General features: G+C 43.5%; 2 protein-coding genes across 3 annotated transcripts in view; one reads left to right on the top strand and one right to left on the bottom strand.

The window, feature by feature from the left end:
* The window catches only part of LOC137333509 (casein kinase II subunit alpha'), a 37538-nt gene extending 29648 nt beyond the window's left edge, over positions 1-7890 (top strand). For both annotated transcript variants that reach the window (XM_067997690.1, XM_067997689.1), the window contains exons 8-11: positions 1944-2045; positions 5939-6039; positions 6616-6764; positions 7495-7890. In XM_067997690.1, coding sequence (XP_067853791.1) covers positions 1944-2045; positions 5939-6039; positions 6616-6764; positions 7495-7574 — 432 coding nt within the window. In that variant the 3' untranslated portion in view covers positions 7575-7890. The remainder of the gene's footprint in view (positions 1-1943; positions 2046-5938; positions 6040-6615; positions 6765-7494) is intronic.
* The window catches only part of LOC137333405 (uncharacterized), a 32899-nt gene extending 9163 nt beyond the window's left edge, over positions 1-23736 (bottom strand). Inside the window, exons 1-4 of the mRNA XM_067997556.1 lie at positions 23599-23736; positions 12791-12951; positions 11048-11479; positions 7873-10932 (exon numbers count right to left, since the gene is read on the bottom strand). Coding sequence (XP_067853657.1) covers positions 9888-10932; positions 11048-11479; positions 12791-12951; positions 23599-23736 — 1776 coding nt within the window. The 3' untranslated portion in view covers positions 7873-9887. The remainder of the gene's footprint in view (positions 1-7872; positions 10933-11047; positions 11480-12790; positions 12952-23598) is intronic.

Here is a 23736-nt window from a genome sequence, read left to right as displayed (position 1 = left end):
AAAGATGAGAATGTCTTGGGGGGTGGTATATAATTTTCTGTGCTGAGGTTCTCCCTTTTTTGTCTTGACTCTCCCCACTCCCTATATCATCTCCTCCTGCCCCCCACAACAATCCCCTGAGAAGATTGAAGTCTCCACTAGTCTCTCCTAAGCCTGACTGTTAGGGCACGTGTGAGAGCAGTCCCAGTGACTCTCCTTTTGATTTCCCTGACCTCTGATCAGTGCCTCCTTACCAACCCTAACTTACCATTTTCTAGGAAGTGAACCCTATTGCTCTGACTCGCCCCCTCAACTGGACCAAACGTTTTGTTTTATGGCCTCGTCCTGTCTCTCTCAATCTGACATCCTTTTAGAAAATACCCTTGATACAAACTAGAGTCTTTTACACCTTCTCAAATGAGGGCCTAACATTGCCCGGTGGTAAGAGTTGATGTGTAATGCACTTGCCTAATCAGAATTTCAAACATTGCCATCTTAAGACACGAGATCTAGTCTGAATACCAAAGGGCCATTTGAGAACGTGTTGATTTGATGCTGGAACATTAGGCGGGGCGAGGGAGGAGAGGAGAGACTTTGCTTCAATGTAAAGTTGTCCATTTATATATGCACAGCATTATCGAGAAACAAAGTAATTTGGGGAAAGGTTTGCTGTGGATTATGTATGGTGAAATTGGAAATGTTTCTTTATAATTGGGATTACAATTTAGTTGGACTTAAATCACAAATTAAACCACCCCCACATCTCCAACTCATGATAAAAATCCTATGCTAGACTGTGAGCCACCACTGAGTGTCACAGTGTTGCATGTAAATAGTCTGCTTACAGGCTGAAGTAATTGTTTTTGAAGTGCGTAAGGAGTTTTACCATATTTACTGCTTAATTTTCAGAACTCTGGCCTGGCTGGTTTTGAATAATCAAGCTGTTTGGATCCCCGTGATAGCTTGTGACTGGCGTGTTTACAGTTGCTTTGTGAGCAGCCCAACTATGTGGAGCTTGACGGCAGGCTGGAGTGGGCCTTTCCGTCCATGGGGACTTTGAGTGTGGTTGCCTGACGTGCTACGTAGACTTCTTGATGGTTGTCAGTAGCAGGTGTTGAGCTGGCTATTCTTGGCTGCTCTTCAGGAAGGGAAAGTTTTGAAATACATCTTCCCTTTTAAAAGTTGTGAAGGTCACTCTACTTAATGGGTTCACGTGCTGTAAAACTCAATTCTAGAGATTCCCGAGAAAGGGCTCAAATTAACCTTTCACTGCGGGCCACTGAGAGAAGAGGTGCATTTGACATTGTTTCAGGGAATAAATCCAGTCCTCATTACTGTATTCTAAATTACTTTAAGGTGTGCAATTTTGAAGAGAAGATTGTATAAATATTAAAATGTAGCAAAACCTAGCTTTAATAGTGATTAGGACTGATTGAAGAGAACAGGTCTGTGTTGATGATCATTGGAGCACAAATGTTTCATTTTCTCAATCCATTCTGCTATCCAGTTGAAGTGGTACAGGACTTTCAAAGTCCAATTCTGAACCAAGCAAAGTGAACCAGTCCTCTTGCCTTGGGCCTGTATCATCCTGTTGTGCACCCATGTTTCTCCACACAGCGGCTTCCTTATCTTGTCTTTGCTCTTGTGGTGAGGAACTGAGGAGAGATCAGGTGCTTTCCATGTGGAGAGGAAAAAGTACGTTCAGGATTCACATCTCCTGACCCATTGTCAGGTATTTCAGCTGGATAAGGACCTCCCTTCTTTGTCCTCCCCACCCCAATTCAAGGAAATAGTGCATGAAAGGCAGATAAAATACTGTCGTTTTTAAAGTTGGAAAACATATAAAAATTTCTTTTGAGGTACTCTTACTCCATTGACATGTTTAACCATTCAGGTGCAAATGTTTTGAATGCCCTCAAGTTTTTGTCTGACCGATCCATTAGCTGCTCCCTTTTCTTTTCCAGATGTACGATTACAGCCTGGACATGTGGAGTTTGGGCTGTATGTTGGCCAGTATGATATTCCGTAAGGAGCCTTTCTTCCATGGACATGACAACTATGACCAGGTAGGGTTTTGGTAATCCAGCACTCACTGCTGGAAGACGATGAAGGTTGGAAATCAGCTGATGTTATGAACAGTGAATTAGAGCTGCCAAGTTTTGCTATCTGCTTTAGGTCTTAAGAGTAGGTCACCCATCTGGCCGACATAAGTCTTGGCCACATCAAGGTATTAACTGTCAAATGTAATTCATTGATTTAATTAAGTGTCGCCATTTGGACAGTTGTTCCAAAGCTTTTTTGAAGGAAAAAGTTTTTTTTTCCAAAGATGTAATTACTTCATTTGTTTATCTTCCTAGAGCGTGATGCAAACTCTTACTTTGTATAAGAATCAGATCACCTCTTGCACCAAATTCTCAACTTTTACTTTCGTAGCACCATCAGCTGTTGCTTTCTCAGTGGGAATCAGCCAATTCCAACTTGTGAAACTTTGATCTCATCTCAATTTAGGCAAAAATGTCTTGATATTGTCTCCTTACTGGGCAATTTCAATGATTTTACTAAAATTAAAATTGCTCAGTTACATGACCACATTGAAGTTTCTATGCCCTATCTGGATCATTCTGTGAGGTGTTTCTCTTTATGTGCTTCCAATTATTGGGAGTCAGTCCTCAGATTTGGGTCTACAAACCACATCTAATGAGCACAGGAACTCCAAGTCAGAGAGATTTGTCTAGCATGGAAGGATGTCCTGCTCGCTTGTGGGAATCAGCTATTTGAGATGAACTCTATTGTCCCATGTGATCAAGGAGAAAACACAAGGCTTTCCTTCAACTTGACATCCCCACTCTATCTTGCAGAATGAACCTTAGCATTGGCAGGTGCTTTGTTTTTAGACGATCTGCTTCAAAGGCCTGTAGGACGATGGTTTAGGTCAGTGATGGTTTGTAAGCTGCATGCCACTCTTCAGGACCTCCAATGTGGCTCTACGACCTGTGGGCAAGATTTCATTAGGTTCATTGGCTCTATGGGTGACCAGAATCACGGCAGCTGTACTCACGGGTGTTGTGGTTCTGAGAAGTGCCATTGGTGAGAGATTCAGGAGTGAGGCCTTGTGAGCAGAACCAAAATTCTCTGAATGGGAGCAGCAGACAACAGCTTTGAGAGAGGAGCAGCATAGTGGTAAAGTTATGGATCCAAGTTGCCTTTAGCTGGAAGAGCAGTTTGTTGCTGATAATGGTGGTGGGGGAGGGGGAGGGGGGTCAGGTTTAATGAGCCTGAGGATTTTTAAAAGATTGAATTCTCTTTATGGAGTCTGAGGCCCAAGTTGTGCCATATCACGTTTTTAAAAATGTTGATGCTGAGGTTAAATCTCTCCTTTTATGGAGTCTGAGCCCAGGGTGGGCCACACAATTGAAAATAAAGTTTAGGTTTAGTTTTCTTAGGGGCCACTAACTTGTTTCATAATTTTCATAACCAGAGGGAGTGGAGGTGAGAAAAGTGTTCATAATGTGTATTTTCTTTGCTAAATCAAGTTTTTTTTAAGTTGGAGGGTATAATAATCCTTCCATTTGGGGCTTTACTTGTCTTGTTGGTGAGATGAAAAGGTGCTGTGTTTGAAAACTATAACGTACAACTGAGTGAATAAGACTTAACTCGAGGAATAGAAAGTATGAGGATGAAGATTGTTTATTTTTGCTGGAGTGGGACCTAGCCCAATGTAGAGTCTAGCAGGAAACATGCGTGCCCTTGTCTCACAGCCTCATGCATACTGACAAGAATTTTCCAAAAGGCCCTGAACTTTGTTCTTTAAAATTTAAGTCTTAAAGTCAGCTTCAAAAATGCACTTTCGGTAAATTTATTAAACAAGCTGAGGTTGTGACTTTGGCTTCTATCCAGTTTCATGAATGTTGCCCGTGCAAAATAAAAAGTCTTACACTGAGGGTGATTTTTGAAAATGTGTGCCAGTGTTATTGTAGGTATCCTATGTCCAGATAATCACCAGTAAATTTCAGATCTATAACTGTCACAACAGAGTAAAACACCAGATCACAGACCTAAGTAATGATGTTGGATTATAACTCTGTTTAGACATCCAGACACAGCATATTTGAGTCTCACGTTGGGTCAGTATCATTATTGAGGACAAGCCTTGGCTAGCTGTGGTTGTGCATATTGTGTCTGACTGCACTGTGAAGGGAGAACTGCTTGACATTGTGTCACTGAAATACTGAAACTGGACTGTGGATTTCAAGGAAGTGTTGTTGACTGTTACTCAAAGACGGAAACTTACGGTCATTGCTATGGGGGAGCACCAGCCATGTCAGAATCAGAGAGCAGTTTAGTGAAACTTTGTAAAACTGATGACAGCTTTCCTGGATTCTGGATTTCATTGGATAATTTATCTGGAACAGCTGGTGTCACAGCACCTCAGTTTGAAACACAATATTGTTTTGGAAACTGAACTACATTGAAACCCATGCACCTAATCACAGGCAACTCGAAAATCAGATTGAAGAATTAAACGATAAATCTTCCTCCAGACCTGGTCCTTCAGTGTGCAGTTTACTGTACTCTGGAGGAAAAGGGATTGCTTGTTTTTCTTTGAGTCAACAGCTGGCGCACACTATTTGGAAGCACCGTTAGAAGTTGTCGTCATGGTATCAAATCCTCTGTTCCAAGAAGCCTCAGTTCCTTGGAAACCAACAAGCAGATCTAGAATTAGCTGGCACACTCTCTAATTCAGTTCTCTTCATCTGATATCATTACAGATCTCCAGTACGTTACTGAATCCAATAACTGATTAGTGGCCTAGTGGGGGGGGAGCAGACCCCACTTGAGGTCTCTGTCAACAAGAAATTGGGCATTTTCAAGAAAATCTGAAATAAGTTTAAGGCAAATTTATCATTTTCTTCTATAAAAATGGGGAGTACTTTGAAAAAAGTATTCCTGCTAGATTTTCCTCCCTCTTTAATTAAAAGTTAATAAGCTACATGTTATTACAAAAGTTGTTCCAAGGACTTGGGCACTTATGCTTTTCATCGGTGTCTCTTTAGGGTCAGACAGTACCAGTATGTCAGGGTGCCAATACTGTGTTATGAAATTAACCCCATATTGGCTGATAAATTTCACATTATGCAGCTTCCACTAATCTACTAGAGTTTCTGGAATTTAAATACTTGCAAAACCTAAAAGGCATCATGAAAATAGCCTTCAAAAAGCAGGAAATATTGAAACAATCGGACCGCCAGACCTCTGCAGGCAAACGAGTTTTCTTTGATGGTTAAGAAGATTCTTGTACACCTGTGTCTATATGCCCCAGAACAGGAAACCAACAGATCCAATGGGAGAAGCCTAAATCTCTTGGTGTCAATGTGTGGGCTCATCTGCAGTGACTTATTTGGTCTCTTCCCCAAGGCTGGCCTAACTACTAATAGGTGATTTTAAGATTTCATTATGTAAGAAGGTAAGACTGCTGTCCTAAATCCTTTAGTTCAAAGGAATGGCTTCTTTGCATCAAAGAGGTGTCTTGCCAGGCAGTTCCTGTCTTTGAAGATGGTTGTTTCTCTGCTACCAAGTCAGGGAGCAGCTTGTATTCTCCAGGAAAGTTTAATTGTTTCTCATATTCAGTTCTCAAAATGGAAAATTACTGATCATCCTTCACCGCAGACTTCTGCATCAAGGAGGACCAGCTCAGACTGATGGTAGTTATGCACAATTCAGATAATAAAGTCCTAAAAAAAAATGTCAATACTAATTATTTTCAGAAACCAAATCTACTCAGCAGAAGTACTGAGGAGCAGTGTAGAAGGAGCCAGCTATTGATATACTTGCCTGCTGTACCATTATAGTCTCAAATGATACTATTTAAAAACTCAAAGTATATGATGGGACTTCCCCTGTCGTAGTGGTCCTGTCATTGTCCAGTACATTAAGACACATTTTTATATTTTTCTTGCAGCTTGTTCGTATTGCCAAGGTTTTAGGAACTGATGAATTGTTCGACTACCTCAAGAAATATCACATTGAACTGGATCCTCGATTTAATGATACTCTGGGCCAGTGAGTAGAAGAATCAAATTGAATTTTTTTTAAGAAACAAATTCTAATCTGAGATGCTCGTTCCCTGCGAGCTGATCTTTAAGCGCACCCTTTATCTTTTTATAAGGGGAGGGAGCAACCACAAAGTTAATTTCAGAAACATGTCTCTACTGTCAACAGGATAAACCATAAAAGCTAAAATGTTTTGGCACAACTCCTGAATTTAGATGGAGTATTGACCTGGTGAAGGTTTAGAGCCACCAGGAGCTACAAGTCGGGGTTCTGCAACCTGGGGTGGATGGGGGGAGAGTTGTCCTAGGAAAGACTAGGTGATCTTCAGGATAGCATACTATTTGTCAACCGAAAGCAATTCCTTCTCAATGGATAATTAAATTCATATCTGGTATGGGGCTGGAGTAAACATGGATTTATTTTGTGTGCAATTTATGTATTTTCTTAATTTAATGGAGAGTAGTGCATTTAATTTTTTTGTAGTGTTCTGCCCATTATTTGAATTTTCCTGGGATATGTTCAGTGTTTTCACTAACTTTACCTGGGGATGTTCACTTTTCTAATGAAGCACCCACTATTCCTCAGACATTCTCGGAAGCGCTGGGAGCAGTTCATTCACAGTGAGAATCGGCACCTGGTCAGCCCTGAGGCCTTGGATTTGTTGGACAAACTACTTCGTTATGATCATCAGCAGAGACTCACAGCTAAAGAAGCAATGGAACATCCATACTTCTGTAAGTACGAGCAAGAGGAAAGAGGATGACCCTCCAGAGCTTTACAAAAATTCTCCCTGTGCTTGGGAATGTGCTAGCCTTAATAATCATTTTGCTCAAAATGACTATTTGTTGTGCTGGAGAATTATTTCTGGAAGTGATCTGCTTTTGTAGGTTAAAAAATTTGGTTACATTACCATTTCCCAAAAGTACTGCCAAACTTAGTAAAATAGATAGAGAGAGAGAGAGTCTCTTGCCACCCCCTCCCCCCTCCCCGAAAACATGACATTGTTTGCAGTGACAGGGTATTCACTTCCCAAATATCCCTGGCCATGTAGCCGGTTAATTAACTTTTCCCCAGTGTCTCCACCTGGGTTTTTAAAAAAAAAAATGCAGTAAAGATCTGTCTTTCCTTGTACATCTGAGATGGAAAGATTTAAACTGGTGTCTCTTGATCCACAGGTCAGTGATCCAAATGAGAATTAAAAGTGACTCGGAATATCTCTGGCCATTGCTTCCTTACTTGTTGCAGGTGCTATTAGTGATATTTTCTTAGCATAGTGGCAAGGATCAAGTTATTTTACTGCAATTCAGCGATGGGGTATTCAGTACGTTATTATAATCCCTCCTACAGTCTCAGTAACTAGGACCTTTGGTCTGTTGCTAAGCTCAGGGATGCAGTAGTCAGTCTGGAGCTACAGTGTTGACAGCCAACAGTTACCTGACCCGGTTTTGTTTTTCCCCCGTTCAGATCCAGTAATGAAAGAGCATTCGGATGGTGCTCGGAGTAACAACTCGCACGTGCCCGGTGTTTCTGCAGCTGTGCGGTGAATCCTGCTGCTGTCTGCACAGTTCATACTGCAAGACGACGAGGAGTTACAGGTTTTACAGGGGAGACATTGGGCAAAAGAGGAGCTATCACAGTCTGGGAATGTGAACTTGTGACTGCAGCTACACAGGTGACCATGGCTTACCCTAAACCCAGTGGCAACACTCTCTACTACATCCATTTATTTTAGATTTCCATTTATGTTTCAGAGAGAATTACAACTTACTAGATTTTTTTGGTTCTGAAATTACAATGTTTTTGTATATTTATATATTATTTTTTTGTATTGTAATAAAATACCTAGAATGTGTTCCATTACCAGATTTTCCTGTGTTGTCCTTTTTCCCGTCTTGTTTCTGTAAAAAAAAAAATTTCCAATTTGCCAAATGCAGTTAATATTTTAAAAGAAAAGCTATAATGAGTTAAACAAGGTTCTGAACTGCTCACGATCAGTCCATCCGTTGGGTACGTGTTGTTTTTTTAAAATCCAACCTCTGTGTTTAAATCACACTGCCTTGTTTCCAGGAGATTCCCATCAATTCCAGATTCCTTTCGTAAAATTCAAACTCTGTGTCCTCGGGCAGATGTGCTCTGTAACAGGTCAAACCTGGCACTGGCCCAGATGAGCCATCTGGCTATTATTTGATGCATTTAGTTACCCTCTTGTTCACACCATCAGTCTTGGCCAGGCCGTGTCCCTTAACTCTGCCAGAGCAATCTGCGGACGGTCAGGGCAGACATGGTGGAAGGGAGGAGGAATAGGCGAACTCTATCCAAAGGGATGTTGAGTGCCATCATAATCTGTCACAGGTTATAGCAGTAAAGCAGCAGCAGGTAGATAAATGCAGTACAATTATATATAAAGTTTGGTGAGGTTGATTGGAATGGAACCAGTAACTTCTTAACTACAGAAGATGTAGTTTGGTGTTTCTGCTGCAGTTGTGTGTCCTGGGATGATGCTGACCAGTGTTTTTATTCACAGACGGTGTTTCCCTGGAGGCTTCAAAAATGCCACACTCAAAGTGCACATTATTACAACCAATTGTTGGAAATGTATGGGATCCAAGAGAAAATACAGAGGGCTGTGCAGGCACATCATTCACAAAAACAAAAACTGCGTAGTTTAGGTTTCTTTGTTCCAAAAGATTTCGTTAAGACAATCTATTAAATGCCATACAAAAAAATACGCAAGCAGCTGTGCAGAGTGGACCTGGGCTGTAGCAGCTGATGCAATGGCAGTGTAGCAAAAGAGCTGAAGACATGCCAATGGAGATAGAAGGAGGAGGGGGTAGTCACAAAAATTTACTTTGTATATAGCATATGGGCCATGGTCTGGGGAAGGGAATACTGCAACTTTAAGTTTTTTAAAAACTACGGGTGCTAGAAAACATGCTTGATGGTATACAGGGAAAAGTGTGTGAAGTGCAAATGGCTGGAGCGCTCACCAAAAGAAAAGGCATGAAAATGTTTGCAAAATGTACAGACGTTAACTACAGTAGCATGGTAAATTGTTCCATTAAAACTTTCTATGACCTAATGCAAAGCACTGTGTACCCTCATGTGCAGTCCAATCAATCAAGTACTACACTGTACAGATTTAAACATCCTGACACGGACAAGATTTAATCCTTTCCAAAGGGGTGAGGGAAGGTTTCTGTTGAGCAATGTTATTTTAAAAAAATCCTTGCACATTGATTTAAATTTTTTTAAACTGCATGGTGAATGACTTTCAAATTTTGTTTGTGACAGATTGTTTAACAAATCTCACAATGGATTTGCTGTTTCCCTTGTAACGGAGGCTGCAGTAAAACACTCGACAGTAACGGAACTTTACTCCTTGCAAATCCCATGCGGTCACTGTCATGCGGTCCCCTCACTGAAGTATTTTTGTTTTTTTTCCCCAAATTGTCCGAGCAAATGAAGGAATTTTTTCTGAGCCCGTTTGCTACAATGTAGTGCATGGTGTAGAGCAAAACTGTGCGTCATTTTAACTGTGTATCAGTTGGTTGACTTGTTTGTGTGGGGTTGGTGCGATGATGTGATGTACCCAATTGATGGCAGCTGCCATCCCAAGACCCAAGTTAACAAAACCAATAAAACATATGGAGTCGTTGGCATTGTACACAGGTGTGTCTGGATTATAACATGAGTACTGTAATTAAGTTTTTTTTTTGTTAATTCGGAATAAAATAAAATATTGAGCAAATGTAAGCATTCTATGGTTCCTTTGTCAAAGACGACTACTTAACTAGAGTGGTTCATGCATTCGACATCTCCCAAGTTGGGTATGGATTTAAAAATCTTCAGGATTTGGGCTAAACTGAAATATTTGTGTTTGAAAACTTTGGATGCATTGGATGGGGTATATACACAGCAGAGATGACAGCCGTGGTAACAAACCATTTAGTAAACTCAGACTTCATGGGTTGTGAATGTCTCGCTGTGGGAATTGGAAACAGAGCAGCCCCATATAAAGAAAGTTCATTACGAACTACAGCATGCAAAGCAAATTCCTCCTCGCGTATTTTTTTAAATAACTTGTCATAAGGCAGCTGATCCAACGTGTGACCGTCTCCTCCCTGTCTCTGAAGTTGGGGAAAGCAGATTTTTTTTCCCTGTGTTGACCAGTGTCGGTCACTCTTACTGGTGAAACAGAATCGGCCTCCTGAGGAAGGGTCGAGACCTGACCCGTTAACTCGCCTGTTGTCTCTCAGGGCGCTGCCCGACCCGCTGTTGTCTCTCAGGGCGCTGCCCGACCCGCTGTTGTCTCTCAGGGCGCTGCCTGACCCGCTGTTGTCTCTCAGGGCGCTGCCCGACCCGCTGTTGTCTCTCAGGGCGCTGCCTGACCCGCTGTTGTCTCTCAGGGCGCTGCCCGACCCGCTGTTGTCTCTCAGGGCGCTGCCCGACCCGCTGTTGTCTCTCAGGGCGCTGCCCGACCCGCTGTTGTCTCTCAGGGCGCTGCCCGACCCGCTGTTGTCTCTCAGGGCGCTGCCCGACCCGCTGTTGTCTCTCAGGGCGCTGCCCGACCCGCTGTTGTCTCTCAGGGCGCTGCCTGACCCGCTGTTGTGTCTCAGGGCGCTGCCCGACCCGCTGTTGTCTCTCAGGGCGCTGCCCGACCCGCTGTTGTCTCTCAGGGCGCTGCCTGACCCGCTGTTGTCTCTCAGGGCGCTGCCTGACCCGCTGTTGTCTCTCAGGGCGCTGCCCGACCCGCTGTTGTCTCTCAGGGCGCTGCCTGACCCGCTGTTGTGTCTCAGGGCGCTGCCCGACCCGCTGGGCGTTCTCTGTTTTACTTTCAGATTTACATCACCGCAGAGTTTGGCCTTCTGCTCACCGGTGAAGGGATGTTGGGGACACCTCCAGCTTCAGCTTATCCTCGGGGGATTTATTCATGGTCAGTATTTTGGGGGCTGGTGTGACCGGTCAGGGAGTGTGTTCATTACCTATTTATAAAAGCAGTGGGTCTCATCCCACACACGCCCTTAAAGGCTGAGGTTCCTCCCCAGGACTGGGCTGCGCGGTTGCCATGGTTGCACAGTTCGCCCGACCTGGAGCCGCCCGTGACCCGGATATACTTCCCCGTCCCGCCCCAAAGCGGCACCGATGGTGTTGGTGCCTGCAATTGGCTGCAGCGGCGCAGCGCTGCGATCCTGTCTCCATGGAAACACCCATGGCGGCCCCTCCGCCCAGCGACTCCGGGGGAACGCAACCCACGTGCTCCTGTTTCCATGGCAGCACGTAGAGACGCCGCGCTGCAGTTTCCTTGGTTACCGACTCAAAAGAGCCAACAACTGAGGGGCCCGCCCTCGCCGGCACACACTTGGGTTTAACGCCGCTTTTGTAGCTTAAGTTCTGGGTGTTTCTCATTGTTCTTCCGTAAAAAGTGCAAACGAAGCTCTGAGTTTCATTTCTAGAGGAACATAATTCAAAAGCAGAGGAGTTTTGTTAAATTTGTATCGAACCACGGACAACGCTGGACTCTACATTACAAAAAGGGTCAGGAGGCGCTGGAGAAAGTGCAAAAAAAAGGTTTACAAGGAAGACACCAGCATTGAGAGGGTGCGACCGTCAGGAAAGGCTGAACAGGCTGGGGCTCCTTTCTCAAGAAAAGAGAAAACTGAGGGGTGATCTGATGTAGGTCTTTAAGATAATGAAAGGGTTTGATAGGGCAGATGTAGAGAATATGTTTCAACTTGTGGAGGACCAGAACTCGGGGCCATATATAAGATGGTCACTAATAAATCCAATAAGAAATTCAGGAGAAACTTAACCCAGAGAGTGGTAAGAATGTGGAACTCACTACCACAAGGAGTAGTTGAGGCGAATTGCATAGATGCATTTAAGGGGAAGTTAGATAAACACATGAGGGAGAAAGGAATAGAAGGATATACTGATAGGGTGAGATGAAGTAGGGTGGGAGGAGGCTCATGTGGAGCATAAACACAGGCCTAGAACTGTTGCGCCGAATTATCTGTTTCTGCGCTGTAAATTCCATGTAATTCTATGTTTCCCCGTTTGCCATTATTTTGCGCATGTTGTAGTAGATGGATCTGTGCGTTGTGGGATTGTTGCACTGACAGTGTTTTCGTTAGTGACAACGAAGCAGCACCACAGACCCAGCAACCATGGGTAATGGCTTGAAGCTAGGAACATCACACCCACTGAGAAAAGTGCTATGCTATGAGAAGCCTACAAGGATTGGGTATATTCCATATAGGATGGAAATCTACAATCATAGGCATGTTCCATACAGGACGAAAAGCCTATAAGGATTGAAACATCTAAACACATTTCACAGGCAGTAATCGGCCCAAAAGCTTTAGAAAACACCTTAGACAATAAGTAGCCTACAGGCATTGTGCAGCACCAAAGGCAGTGAAGAGTTAGCAGGCACTAAGCAAACTCCACAAAGGTAATGAAAAATCTACATAGATACTGATACTGAGGCCAAGCTCCACAAGCATAGAAATTGACAAGAATTAATGATTAATAGATTAAAAGACACCACATATACTGGACCTGCTCAAATCCCCCACCTCAACAGGTAATAAGGCCAGGTCTGAACAAATCAGGGCTGTACTGACAATGCGACTCATACTCCACATGTACAATTTCCCAAACAGATCTCAACCGAGTCACTGGGTGAGTGGAGACGTACTGAGTAGTAGCCGGGAACTTCACTATATGGAAGCCAAGTTGACCCTAAGCAACTCTTGCTCACCTTCTGTCGGTTAGTTCAGAGTAATACACTGCACAAATGTTAAGATAATCAGAAACCGTTGTAGGCTTAGAGATGTTTAAAAACACCTTCGAGGATGGCTTCCTTTCCACCTTGTGCAGTGGTTGTAAACTCTTCCACAACTTTGAAATCCATGAACTTTGCTTTTAGGAACAAAGGAATTGCTAGACGACAAAAGACCAAGGTCCATCTAGTTCGCCTTCTACCATTCTACAATGGTAGTCGCATGATACAAGGATCATTGAGTTATTTTACTTTATATCTTGAGAATATTCAACCGTCCCCCACCCCAATGTTCTTCCTCTGTGATCAACAAGACTGGCAGTTTATTAGACCAACACTAATGTTGCTCTGAACTAATCAATAGGAGGTGAGCAATTTTAGAGTCAAATCTTCCTCCATATAGTGAGATTTGGAACTTGGGGTGGGGGATTGAGCCTGTGGTCCCAGGGAGCAGGAACCTCACCTTTTCAACCATCTTTATTACCCTCCTCTCCTGGTGGCATTTTTGTTGGGGTACAGTTCCATGGGTACAATATATTAGCACACCAACCAAATGGAAGGACTTAGGTTCAATATCCGCTGCTGAGATGCAGAGTGGTTAGAGACCAGGCATTTGTCAAGCCGAATGTAAATTGGTCAAATTACAGATGACACTAAGCCAGTAGGGCCAATTGATTCTAAAGAACCAGCTCAGGAAATATAAAACCATTTGGATCAAATATGTGGATGGAACAATGGCAAATGAAAATTAAAACAAGTGCAAAGAAAGAAAAAAGGGGAATATAAGTACTCTAGGAATGTTGTTGAAATAGCTAAGGATGAAGTTGAAAGAGTTCATGGAGTTTTAGTAGACTCAACATTATCATGCCCAACCACTGTGCAGCAGCCATCCAATAGGATGTTCAAAGATAAAGCCAAAACAGCAGAATATAAGTCCCAGGAAGTCATGCTGAGACTGTGTGCTCTGTCAGACCACAACTCAAGCACTGTGTCCAGTTCTAGTCACCCAGACATAAGGGAGACAATCAGGACTTGGAGGCAGTTTAGGAAAGAACGAGCAGGCTGACTCCCAGTTTCAGTTGAGTCATGAGGAAAAACTAGAGAAACTTATGCTTTTCAGCCTTGAAAGGAAGTGGTTAAGAGGTGATGTTATAGAAGTACACAAGATATAGTAAACCACATGGAAAAGGTGGATCCAGAAAATTATTTCAAACTGAACTGTGAGAATGGGATATAGGGAGATAATGGGATATCGCTGTTCCTTTATCGTCGCTGGGTCAAAATCCTGGAACTCCCTACCTAATAGCACTGTGGGAGAACCTTCACCACACGGACTGCAGCGGTTCAAGAAGGCGGCTCACCACCACCTTCTCAACGGCAATTAGGGATGGGCAATAAATGCTGGCCTTGCCAGCGACACCCACATCCCATGAACGAAAAAAAAAGGTTCAAACTAGTAAAAGACAAATTTAGGACATGTATTAGTAGGTTTTTTACATAAAGAGTGATCAACACATGGGATGGACTTCCGGATAGAGTAGTGGAGGCAAAAACCCTGAAATAATTTAAGCAATTAGATGGGTGATGGAGGCACTGTAGGGTCTTGGTGGATGAGAAAAGATGGGCCAAATGACCTACCAGATCTCTGTCAATCTTGTGATTTCACATGGATCAGTTCAGAGTAGCATTGGTGGAGGTTCATTAGGCTCCCCCCTCTTCCCACCTGTCTCTACTCGGTCCTCTCACTGCAAGGTTTGCACGTTTGCTGAGACGGGAATGAGGAAAATTGTAACATACCCTCATAAAGTAAAAGATAGTGCAGGCTGGTGTGCAGTGTCTGTTAATAGTCGGCCCTCTGGACCTGTTGTGGGGTGGGAGTGGGAAGTTCACCGGGAATTACCCCAGGGGTCTGAATTTTGTAATCCAGTTTCCTTTAAATATCAGGAATTAAACAGCGACAGCCTTTAGGACAAGATGGTGTTAGGCGTCACTTTGAAAGAAAAATAGCACAGCACCTAAGTAGGAAGCGTATTTACTGCAGAGTCTGGCACTTACCGGTAGGGAGCCACGTAAGTATGTCACCCTGTTCGATTAGATTTAGGCCAGTTGCTGAGATGCCTCAGAACCATCTCATAGGAAGGGACATTAACAATGCCTGCTGCCCCCTCCAAGTACACCTCATACCTGTTGCTCATGCAGTATCATTAGCAGACTTGACTAGAAGGTGACAATGACATTGATAGTTCCATCCTCCCTGCCTCTCCCCGCAGGGATTGTGTGATGTAAAAATCAGATTTACCTTTCATGGGCTGAGTTCTGCAATATAGTTTGTAACATTGTTGCTTTTGGGGGATTAGATTGTCCTACCGATCGGCAGGTGGACTCGGGGTCAGGTTGAAATACTGACAGGATGGAAGTCTCCCTCTGCTGGCTAGTAGGGGTTCTACATAAAAATGGTTGGCGTGAGAAATTCAGCATCTTACTGGTGCGATAGAGGGCTCTCTTCTGGAGGTGGGGATTAAGATACAGTGGGGGTTAAATTGGTTGACCCCCGAATCCGGGTGCGGGCATCGCGGTGCGCGATTAACCTGCGCCCGGTGGTTCCGATGCAGGCAGCACGAGACATTCATGCTGTCTCCTCACTTACCTCATCGAAGCCCAGCATTCAGGCCTTGCACCAAGTTCGCACCTCTCACCAGCAAAGGGGGGAGGGGGGGCAAATATCGTGTGATTTGCTCACATCTCTTAAAGGCAGGCTGCACTTCTTACAGGCAGCTTGCATGTCTTAAAAGGACAGCCTGCACCTCTAATTTTCAAAATATAAGATACGGGTCCACACTTAGTCTGAACGGAGATCAGACATTGCACACCTAAAACACAGATGTGGGTCCCGTCCCTGTTTACAAACTGTTGTTATGTTAAAACATTGAATAAAGGTTGCGCACTACTAAGTCCCACATCCTCCAATCTGCATGCCAGACCTCACCAACCTGCCGATCTGAGTTTGTACCAGGTCTGTGAGAGAGCGTGCTCCAAGGTTCTCTGATGATGCACTAGAGGCCTTGGTGCAAGAGGTGGACAGAAGGAGGGGCATCCTATATCCGCAGGGGGGAAAGAGGCCATCCAGACATATGCTGCCGAGGCAGTGGGAGACAGTAGGGAACAAAGTCAATGCCAGGCACATAGCACCATGAACATGGATGCAGTGTAGGAAGAAGTTCAATGCTCTGACACGAGTGGTCAAGGTGAGTGAGGTCAACTGTCAAGTGGCATCTCCTACCAACTGCACCATGCACTACACCCCCCATCACCCACCTACCAACAAACTCTTTCAATCAGTACTCAACTCTTCCAATCAGATGCTTCCTCTCACCCTCACACATTACCACTGTTGCAAGCCGCACACCCACAACTCACAGGTCACACACATTGGCAGCTATTCAACCATGATAGACACATCACCCAGACATCCTGCAGGACACTCACCGACATGCTTCTCGCTTTCTTGCCGGAGAAGGTGGCGCATAACAGGAGGCAGCAAGTTGCAGTGGCATTTAGCTCCTCAAGCCTATTTCGCCATTCAATGAGATCATGGTGGACCTGTGACCCAACTCCATGTACCCATCTTAGCCCCATATCCCTCTATACCCTTTGTTCACAGGAACCTATCAATCACAGATATAAAATTAATAATTGAGCTAGCATCAACTGCTGTTTGCAGAAGAGCGTTCCAAACTTCCACCACCCTTTTCGTGTAGAAGCGTTTCCTAACTCCACTCCTGTACGCCCTGGCTCTAATTTTTAGGCTATGTCCCTTAGTCCTAGTATTCAAGTATAAGAGTCCTCTAAAAACAGGTACAAACGCATCAGCAGCCAGAAACAATAATCCAGCAACTAACCTGTAAATCCTGCATGGTCCCTTTAAATAGCGCTGGTGGGGGGTCCTCCAGGCCGTCTATGACATGTTCAGCTGTTCGTGGTTCAGGGTTCGCGGTGCTGCAGTGTTAAGTGCCAAAATGGTATCTATCCCTTTAAATCAGCATTGCACACTGATCTAATGCATATTCTCCCCACTTTACACGCTGCCGGCGTTCATTATCTGTCCCTGCGCAAACCCCTTTACCAAGATGGCACCGGCGCACGTGTGCGCGCATTCCGGATGCCATTTTGGAACTTCAGGAGGCTACGTAGCGCCGAAACAACTGGTGCTACACGGCCCAATTTCTAGCCCAGTGGGCATGCAATTGCCTTTCTGGTGAGAATGCTGCCAGATTGGTGGTGGGATGGGCTTGGTGTATGCCAAATCACACTAAATCTGATTAATTTAATAAGGGATCCATTGCTTTTTTATGAATTTAAAAAGGTTTGTCATTCATAGTTTGGGTGGAACATTTAAACTTCTTTATGATTTCTAGTGGAAACTGTTGTCATTCAGGGTAGCAGTGCCATCAAGCAGTGCGGATTGCTGATCTCAATCCTTATTGATAGTAATGTGCTAGTGGGTGATTTATACTCTAAGTCTGCACCTTAAGGTTAAAGTACCCTTTGGAAAAAAATATTGGTTTATAAAAGGAAAAGTGGCAAGGTCCAACTTACACTTTGTGAACGTCTGCACCTTAAGGTTGGACCTTACCATTTCATCTTTTCAATAAGGATTTTAGGCATCGGATGGGTAGATGATTCTGAAAGAATGTTTTACATTTTTAGTGCCTTGTCATATCTCTCAGAAACATCTCACACCGCTTCACATACAATTAATTATTTTGAAGTGGAGTGACTTTTTTTATGTAGGCAAAGAGGCCCAAGCTATCAGAGCACGATGCAAATAACACCCATCACCCCTAACATGCCAATGCAGCTAGCTGCTGACTAAAATTTAATCTGTAAGATTTCACCCACCTGGGATATGGTACCAGGTACATTGAGGCCCTGCAAGTTCAGGTAAGTTCAGGTGTTGGATATTAGGCGCAGGCTGCCAGCAACAGCAAGGTTCATCGCTCATTCTTTATGTGGCCTTTGTTGGATTGCTTCTGAATGTATTTTTCAAATACACAGAGACTTCCAGACCTCTAACTTTAATCTTGGGCTCTAGGCACACAATATATCAATTCACTCCATCTATCAGCTTTGATGTACATTCTCCTCATGTGTTTTCATCATATTCTGAAGACCCACTCTTGAAGTGACCTTGCAATAAATCAAAATGTTATTCAAAGGGAATGCTCTGCTATCTGACTCCTAGGTAATATACACCAGGTTAACCATCCCAGTAAGTGGATATTATATTAATCTTTGGCATATCAAGAGACCTTGAAAGGTATTTCAACTTACAGTGAACTCCTCAGAGCACAAGCTCCAAAGGCAGAACTGCTCAGCTGTGTAGTTGGGTTGTTTCCATAATCTGTTTAGTGAGATAGATCTAAATACAAGTTCAGTAGTTACTTTTTGCAGTTGTTTTGTTTATTTGTGGATGATCTGAGTGTGATCATTAACATTTGTAATCAGGGCAGTCCACTTAATAAAACCACCAGTCATATTGAGGAGTGCAGTTTCTAATCTTGTCAATTCAAGGACAAGCTGCTTTGGAATCTTGTTGTTTTTAATCTCATGCATAGCCCACTAGGCTGCTTTTAACCAAATAATTTTAACATGGCAGCAGGAATTTAGCGGGCGGTGGGGGGGATGGTGAATGGTCGCATGGGAAACTGGGAAAAAAATTTGGGTCCGTTGGCTCGACCGATTGCGACTCAATTGAAGACCCTCAATGTAACTTCCAGATTTCGCATCTCCAAGCTGCGCAGCGGGCGTACTGCGCACCCGAATGATATGCTGGGAACTGGAGTATTTAAAGGGCCAATGCAAACATGGATTTTGAGGGAGAAAGGAGGAATTTGCAGATATGGAGCAACAAAGGACTAAGGCAGCACCCTGGTTTAATGATTCTTCTCTTGAGTTGCTATTGGCTAATTGGAGAAACAACCTTCCATCTGCACCAGGAAGGCCTGGCTGGAGGTGGCAGAGGAGCTGAGCCGCAGGAGCACGGTGGCAACATCGTGGGTGCAGTGCAGGAAGTGCTTTAATGGTCTAACCAGGTCAGGAAAAGTGAGTGCAGTTACTGATTCACCTACATTCTGTGGTGTTCAACACCCTCCCCACCCCGCCCCCCCTCATTCTGTTTTGCCAAGCCCGCTCCATCACATCACTCCTCACACCCACTTAAGTCTCATTGTTAACTTACCGTCACTTTCTGTGCACTTCTTGACCTCTCCATTTGTGACCCCACCACTCCCACTCACCCCAATCCTGATGTAATGTGATGAATCTGTCCGATACTCACCCTCTGATACATCTGTTTCATTGGCAGCCTCACCCAGAGCAATGCATCTTTCGGGTGAACATGTCACCCTCACTCACTCACATGTCTGTACTTTCTCCCCTTGTAGAAGAGAGCGCAAAATGCCTGGGAGAGGAGTAGGACTGGAGGGGGGCCACCACAAATAGTGTCCTGATAGAGGCGGAGGAGGAGGCCTTGAAGATCAGCCTTGAAGTTGTGTATCTGATGCCGTTTGTATCTGATTGTCGGGGACTATGGTTTTTTTGTTGATTATTTCCCTCCATCTTCCAACTTTAGGTCCTGCTTCACTGCCACCTGCTGTCACATTTTTTGCTTGTACATTTTGCTTGTATGGCATCTGCAGCAGCACACATTGATAGTCTGTTGGCATAGTTTATACACACTGGTACCGCGTAGCAGTCCTGCATATCTGAAGGTCAGGCGATTGCTGGCAGTGGCAACAGTGGAATGGTAGTTGGTTAGAGTTGCTCAGGGACGGCCCAATCTTGTCTAAGGTGCATTACTATTGTTATGGCAGCTGGAGGGGGGTGATGGTTGTATTTCCATTTTACCTCCCATGTCACATGCCCCTCCCTGTATAGGTTTATCCTATGATGTTCCTGGGTTGGAGTCTGGTTATATAAGCCCTCCAGAAGGAGAGCCCAATCTCCTTGGCACTTTCCCAGCATTGGGCAGACTAGCTTTACTCACACAATTTACCTTTGGAGAGGTAAGGAGAAACTTTACAGAATCTCCCCTCAGGAGATTTTGTTTTTGGGTACAGCGCAGGATAAAGTAAATGGTATATGATCCATGGAAGGATCTATAGGCTAAATGGCTTTTTGTCATTTCATGCTTTCTTGTGTCCCAGAATGCGCACTGTTTCTGCAGAGTGCTCCCTCTTACGGCCCAACTAAGGTCTATTGGAAACCAAATAAGGCCTAGTGAGCTTGGACATCAGTCAAAACCTGCTCTTAAGTTACAAGGCTGCCCTTTTATGGGGTTTATATCCATTAAGCTAAAATGGAAATCCATGCTGTTGAAGACAAAGGGGTTTTATCTCCTGAGAAATGAACTCAGGAGCGCTGACAACTTTCATTGTGGAATGGAAAATATCTGTCCAAATATTAGTGGTGGATCACCAGTGCTGTTCAGGGGAACTGGGAACAGGGAGATTGATCTGAAAACTGAGGGTAAAGGCTGAGTCCTCATTTTCTAAGGACAATACAATCCAGTTCATCAGAATATAATATTTTGGTTCACTGTGATGAATTTAATTTGTTTCTTTGACAGGGAGATGAAGTAGGAAGTATTGGAATAAAAATGAAAGTAAAATGTTAGTAAATTGGCTTTTTTTATTGGTTAGTCTTTATTTTAATTCATTTCTATTGCACCTATTCAAATAAGTAATGTCTTTAGATATTTACTGGTTCTGTCATCAGTCCCTGCATTACCAGGCTGTGACGAATTGTAGTCCAGGACTTTTCATTAAATTAGGCTTCCTTAGTCTAGCTTAGAAAATACTGTTACATGAGAATGTATATAACAACAACTTCATTTATATAGCGCCTTTAATGTAGTAAAATGTCCCAAGGCACTTCACAGGAGCATTATCAAACAAAATTTGACACCAAGCCACATAAGGAGATATCAGGTTATTAAAACAAAACATCATTCAGCCCATCATGTCCTTTCCTTCCACAGATTACCCTATCACAAACTATAATCTACTCTTGTAATTTTTTCCATTTCTCCCAAAAGTAATAGAGCAAAGCTCCAGAATACCTGACTAAACTTACAACCTCAATTATTCATTATTGATCAATTGCTTTCCATGGCATGACACTTCTCTACCCCCCAGTCCAGGAACCATAAGATATTAATCCTTAAGTAAACATAGGCTTACATTTTACCAATAACTTTTATTTCTATGGAAGCTTTTGAACATAATAACAAAGCATGCACCTTGTGATCTGAATTTTCAGTTCCAGTGACACATAATGGAAAAGCTAATCAGTAGTTATTCAATTTAACTAACATGTCTGACACTTTTTAGCCTCTTCATGCATGCATTCATTCTGAGAAAAATGGTGGGGAGGTGATCTGGTGTGAGGATTCTGCTAATATGCTCTAATCTATGCGAGCTTTCCATTACTATCAACATGGATCCAATGGGAAGCTGCATGGTTGGTGTAGCAGGGTTATGTTTCTTCGAAGTATGTCGTCAGTTGGCTGATACTGACTAACCCGAATGTTGTGGCCTACTATCTGAATCCACCAGTTTCAACACCAGCTCAGGGCCTGAGACAGCTGGTTCAGTTGGAATCGAAAGCATTGCCTGGTGTAAGTTGATGCTGTTTTGCAGCACAGTCATGGAAACTGGATTACATAATGGTGACCTGGTCAATTGGCCAGAGCTGTTGGCTAATGCCAGTCTGGAGGCAATCCTGGACCCTGGGTCACACCTAAATGATCAGTTCTGTAGAACGTGGTGAAATACAAAGTCCCTCAATCAACACATTCTCCCCAACAACGTGAACTACTGCAGTCAGAACGTGACAGATATATCTGAGGAGTGAGGCACTTATCCAAAATCGCCTGATTAGTACTTTGCTCTCTGGTCTGTTGACTAATCTGGATCCCAAGATCTCTCAGTGCTAGAATGAATCTAGTTTAGGCATTCTGGGAGCCATGATTTCTTCCCAACAGATCTAGAGCTGAGTTTTGATCAAGCTTGACAGCTTTTGATATCTTGAGTGTTGGAAAGTGCCAGAAATGGGCAGTGCACATTCTGCTGACAATAAAAGCTCTATGGGTCTCTGAAGAAATGTTAAATTTGGATGCTGACATCAATCAGCCACTAAAAATTTGAATCACTGAATCATAGAATGGTTACAGCACGGAAGGAGGCTGTTCGGCCCATTGAGCTGGCTCCTTGTAAGAGTAATCCAGTTAGTCCCATTCCCCCGCTCTTTCCCCGTAGCCCTGCAAATGTTTAGCCTTCAGGTATTTTTCCAATTTCTTTTTGAAAGCCACGATTGAATCTGCTTCCACCATCCTTTCAGGCAGCGCATTCCAAATCATAACAACTCACTGCGTAAAAACGTTTTTCCTCATGTTGCTTTTGGTTCTTTTGCCAATCACCTTAAACCTGTGCCCTCTGGTTCTCGATCCTTTCGCCAATGGAAACAGTTTCTCTTCATTTACTTTATCTAAACCAATCATGATTTTGAACACTTCTATCAAATCTCCTCTTAACCTTCTCTGCTCTAAGGAAAACAACCCCAGCTTCTCCAGTCTATTCACATAACTGAAGTCTCTCATCTCTGGAATCATTCTAGTAAATCTTTTCTGCACCCTCTCTAAGGCCTTCACATCTTTCCTAAAGTGCGGTGCCCAGAATTGGACATAATACTCCAGTTGTGGACAAACCAGTGTTTTATAAAGATTCAACATAGCTTCCTTGCTTTTGTACTCTATGCCTTTATTTATCAAGCCCAGGATCCCATATGCATTTTTAACTGCTTTCTCAACCTGTCCTGCCACCTTCAAAGATTTGTGCACATATACCCCCAGGTCTCTCTGTTCCTGCACCCCCTTTAGAATGGTACCATTTAGTTTATATTGCCTCTCCTCATTCTTCCTGCCAAAATGTATCACTTCGCACTTCTCTGTGTTAAATTTCATCTGCCATGTGTCTGCCCATTCCACCAGCCTGTCTATATCCTCTTGAAGTCTATCACTATCCTCCTCACTGTTCACTACACTTACAAGTTTTGTGTCAGTTGCAAATTTTGAAATTGTGCCCTGTACACCCAAGTCCAAGTCATTAATTTATATCAAGAAAAGCAGTGGTCGTATTACCAACTCCTGGGGAACACCACTGTATTCCTTCCTCCAGTCCGAAAAACAACCGTTCACCACTACTCTTTGTTTCCTGTCACTTAGCCAATTTCGTATCCATGCTGCCACTGCCCCTTTTATTCAATGGGCTTCCATTTTGTTGACAAGCCTATTACGTGGCACTTTATCAAACGCCTTTTGAAAGTCCATATACACAACATCAACTGCACTGCCCTCATCAACCCTCTCAGTTACCTCATCAAAAAACTCAATCAAGTTAGTTAAATACGATTTGCCTTTAACAAATCCGTGCTGGCTTTCCTTTATTAATCCACACTTATCCAAGTGATATTAGTTTTGTCCCGGATTGTCGTTTCTATAAGTTTCCCCACCACTGGCCTGTAGTTGCTGGATTTATCCTTACACCCTTTTTTGAACAAAGGTGTAACATTTGCAATTCTCCAGTCCTCTGGCACTACCCCCATATCTAAGGAGGATTGGAAGATTATGGCCAGAACCTCCGCAATTTCCACCCTTACTTCCCTCAGCAACCTAGAATGCATTCCATCCATGAATTATCTACTTTAAGTACAGTTAGCCTTTCTAGTACCTCCTCTTTATCAATTTTTAGCCCATCCAGTATCTCAACTACCTCCTCTTTTACTGTGACTTTGGGAGCATCTTCTTTGTTGGTAAAAACAGATGCAAAGTACTCATTTAGTACCTCGGCCGTCCCATTTGCCTCCAT

This window comes from Heptranchias perlo, chromosome 16 (genome assembly GCF_035084215.1).
Source record: "Heptranchias perlo isolate sHepPer1 chromosome 16, sHepPer1.hap1, whole genome shotgun sequence".
NCBI lineage: Eukaryota > Metazoa > Chordata > Chondrichthyes > Hexanchiformes > Hexanchidae > Heptranchias > Heptranchias perlo.
Note: the sequence above shows the minus strand (reverse complement) of the source record. Positions and strands in the feature narration are given on the sequence as shown.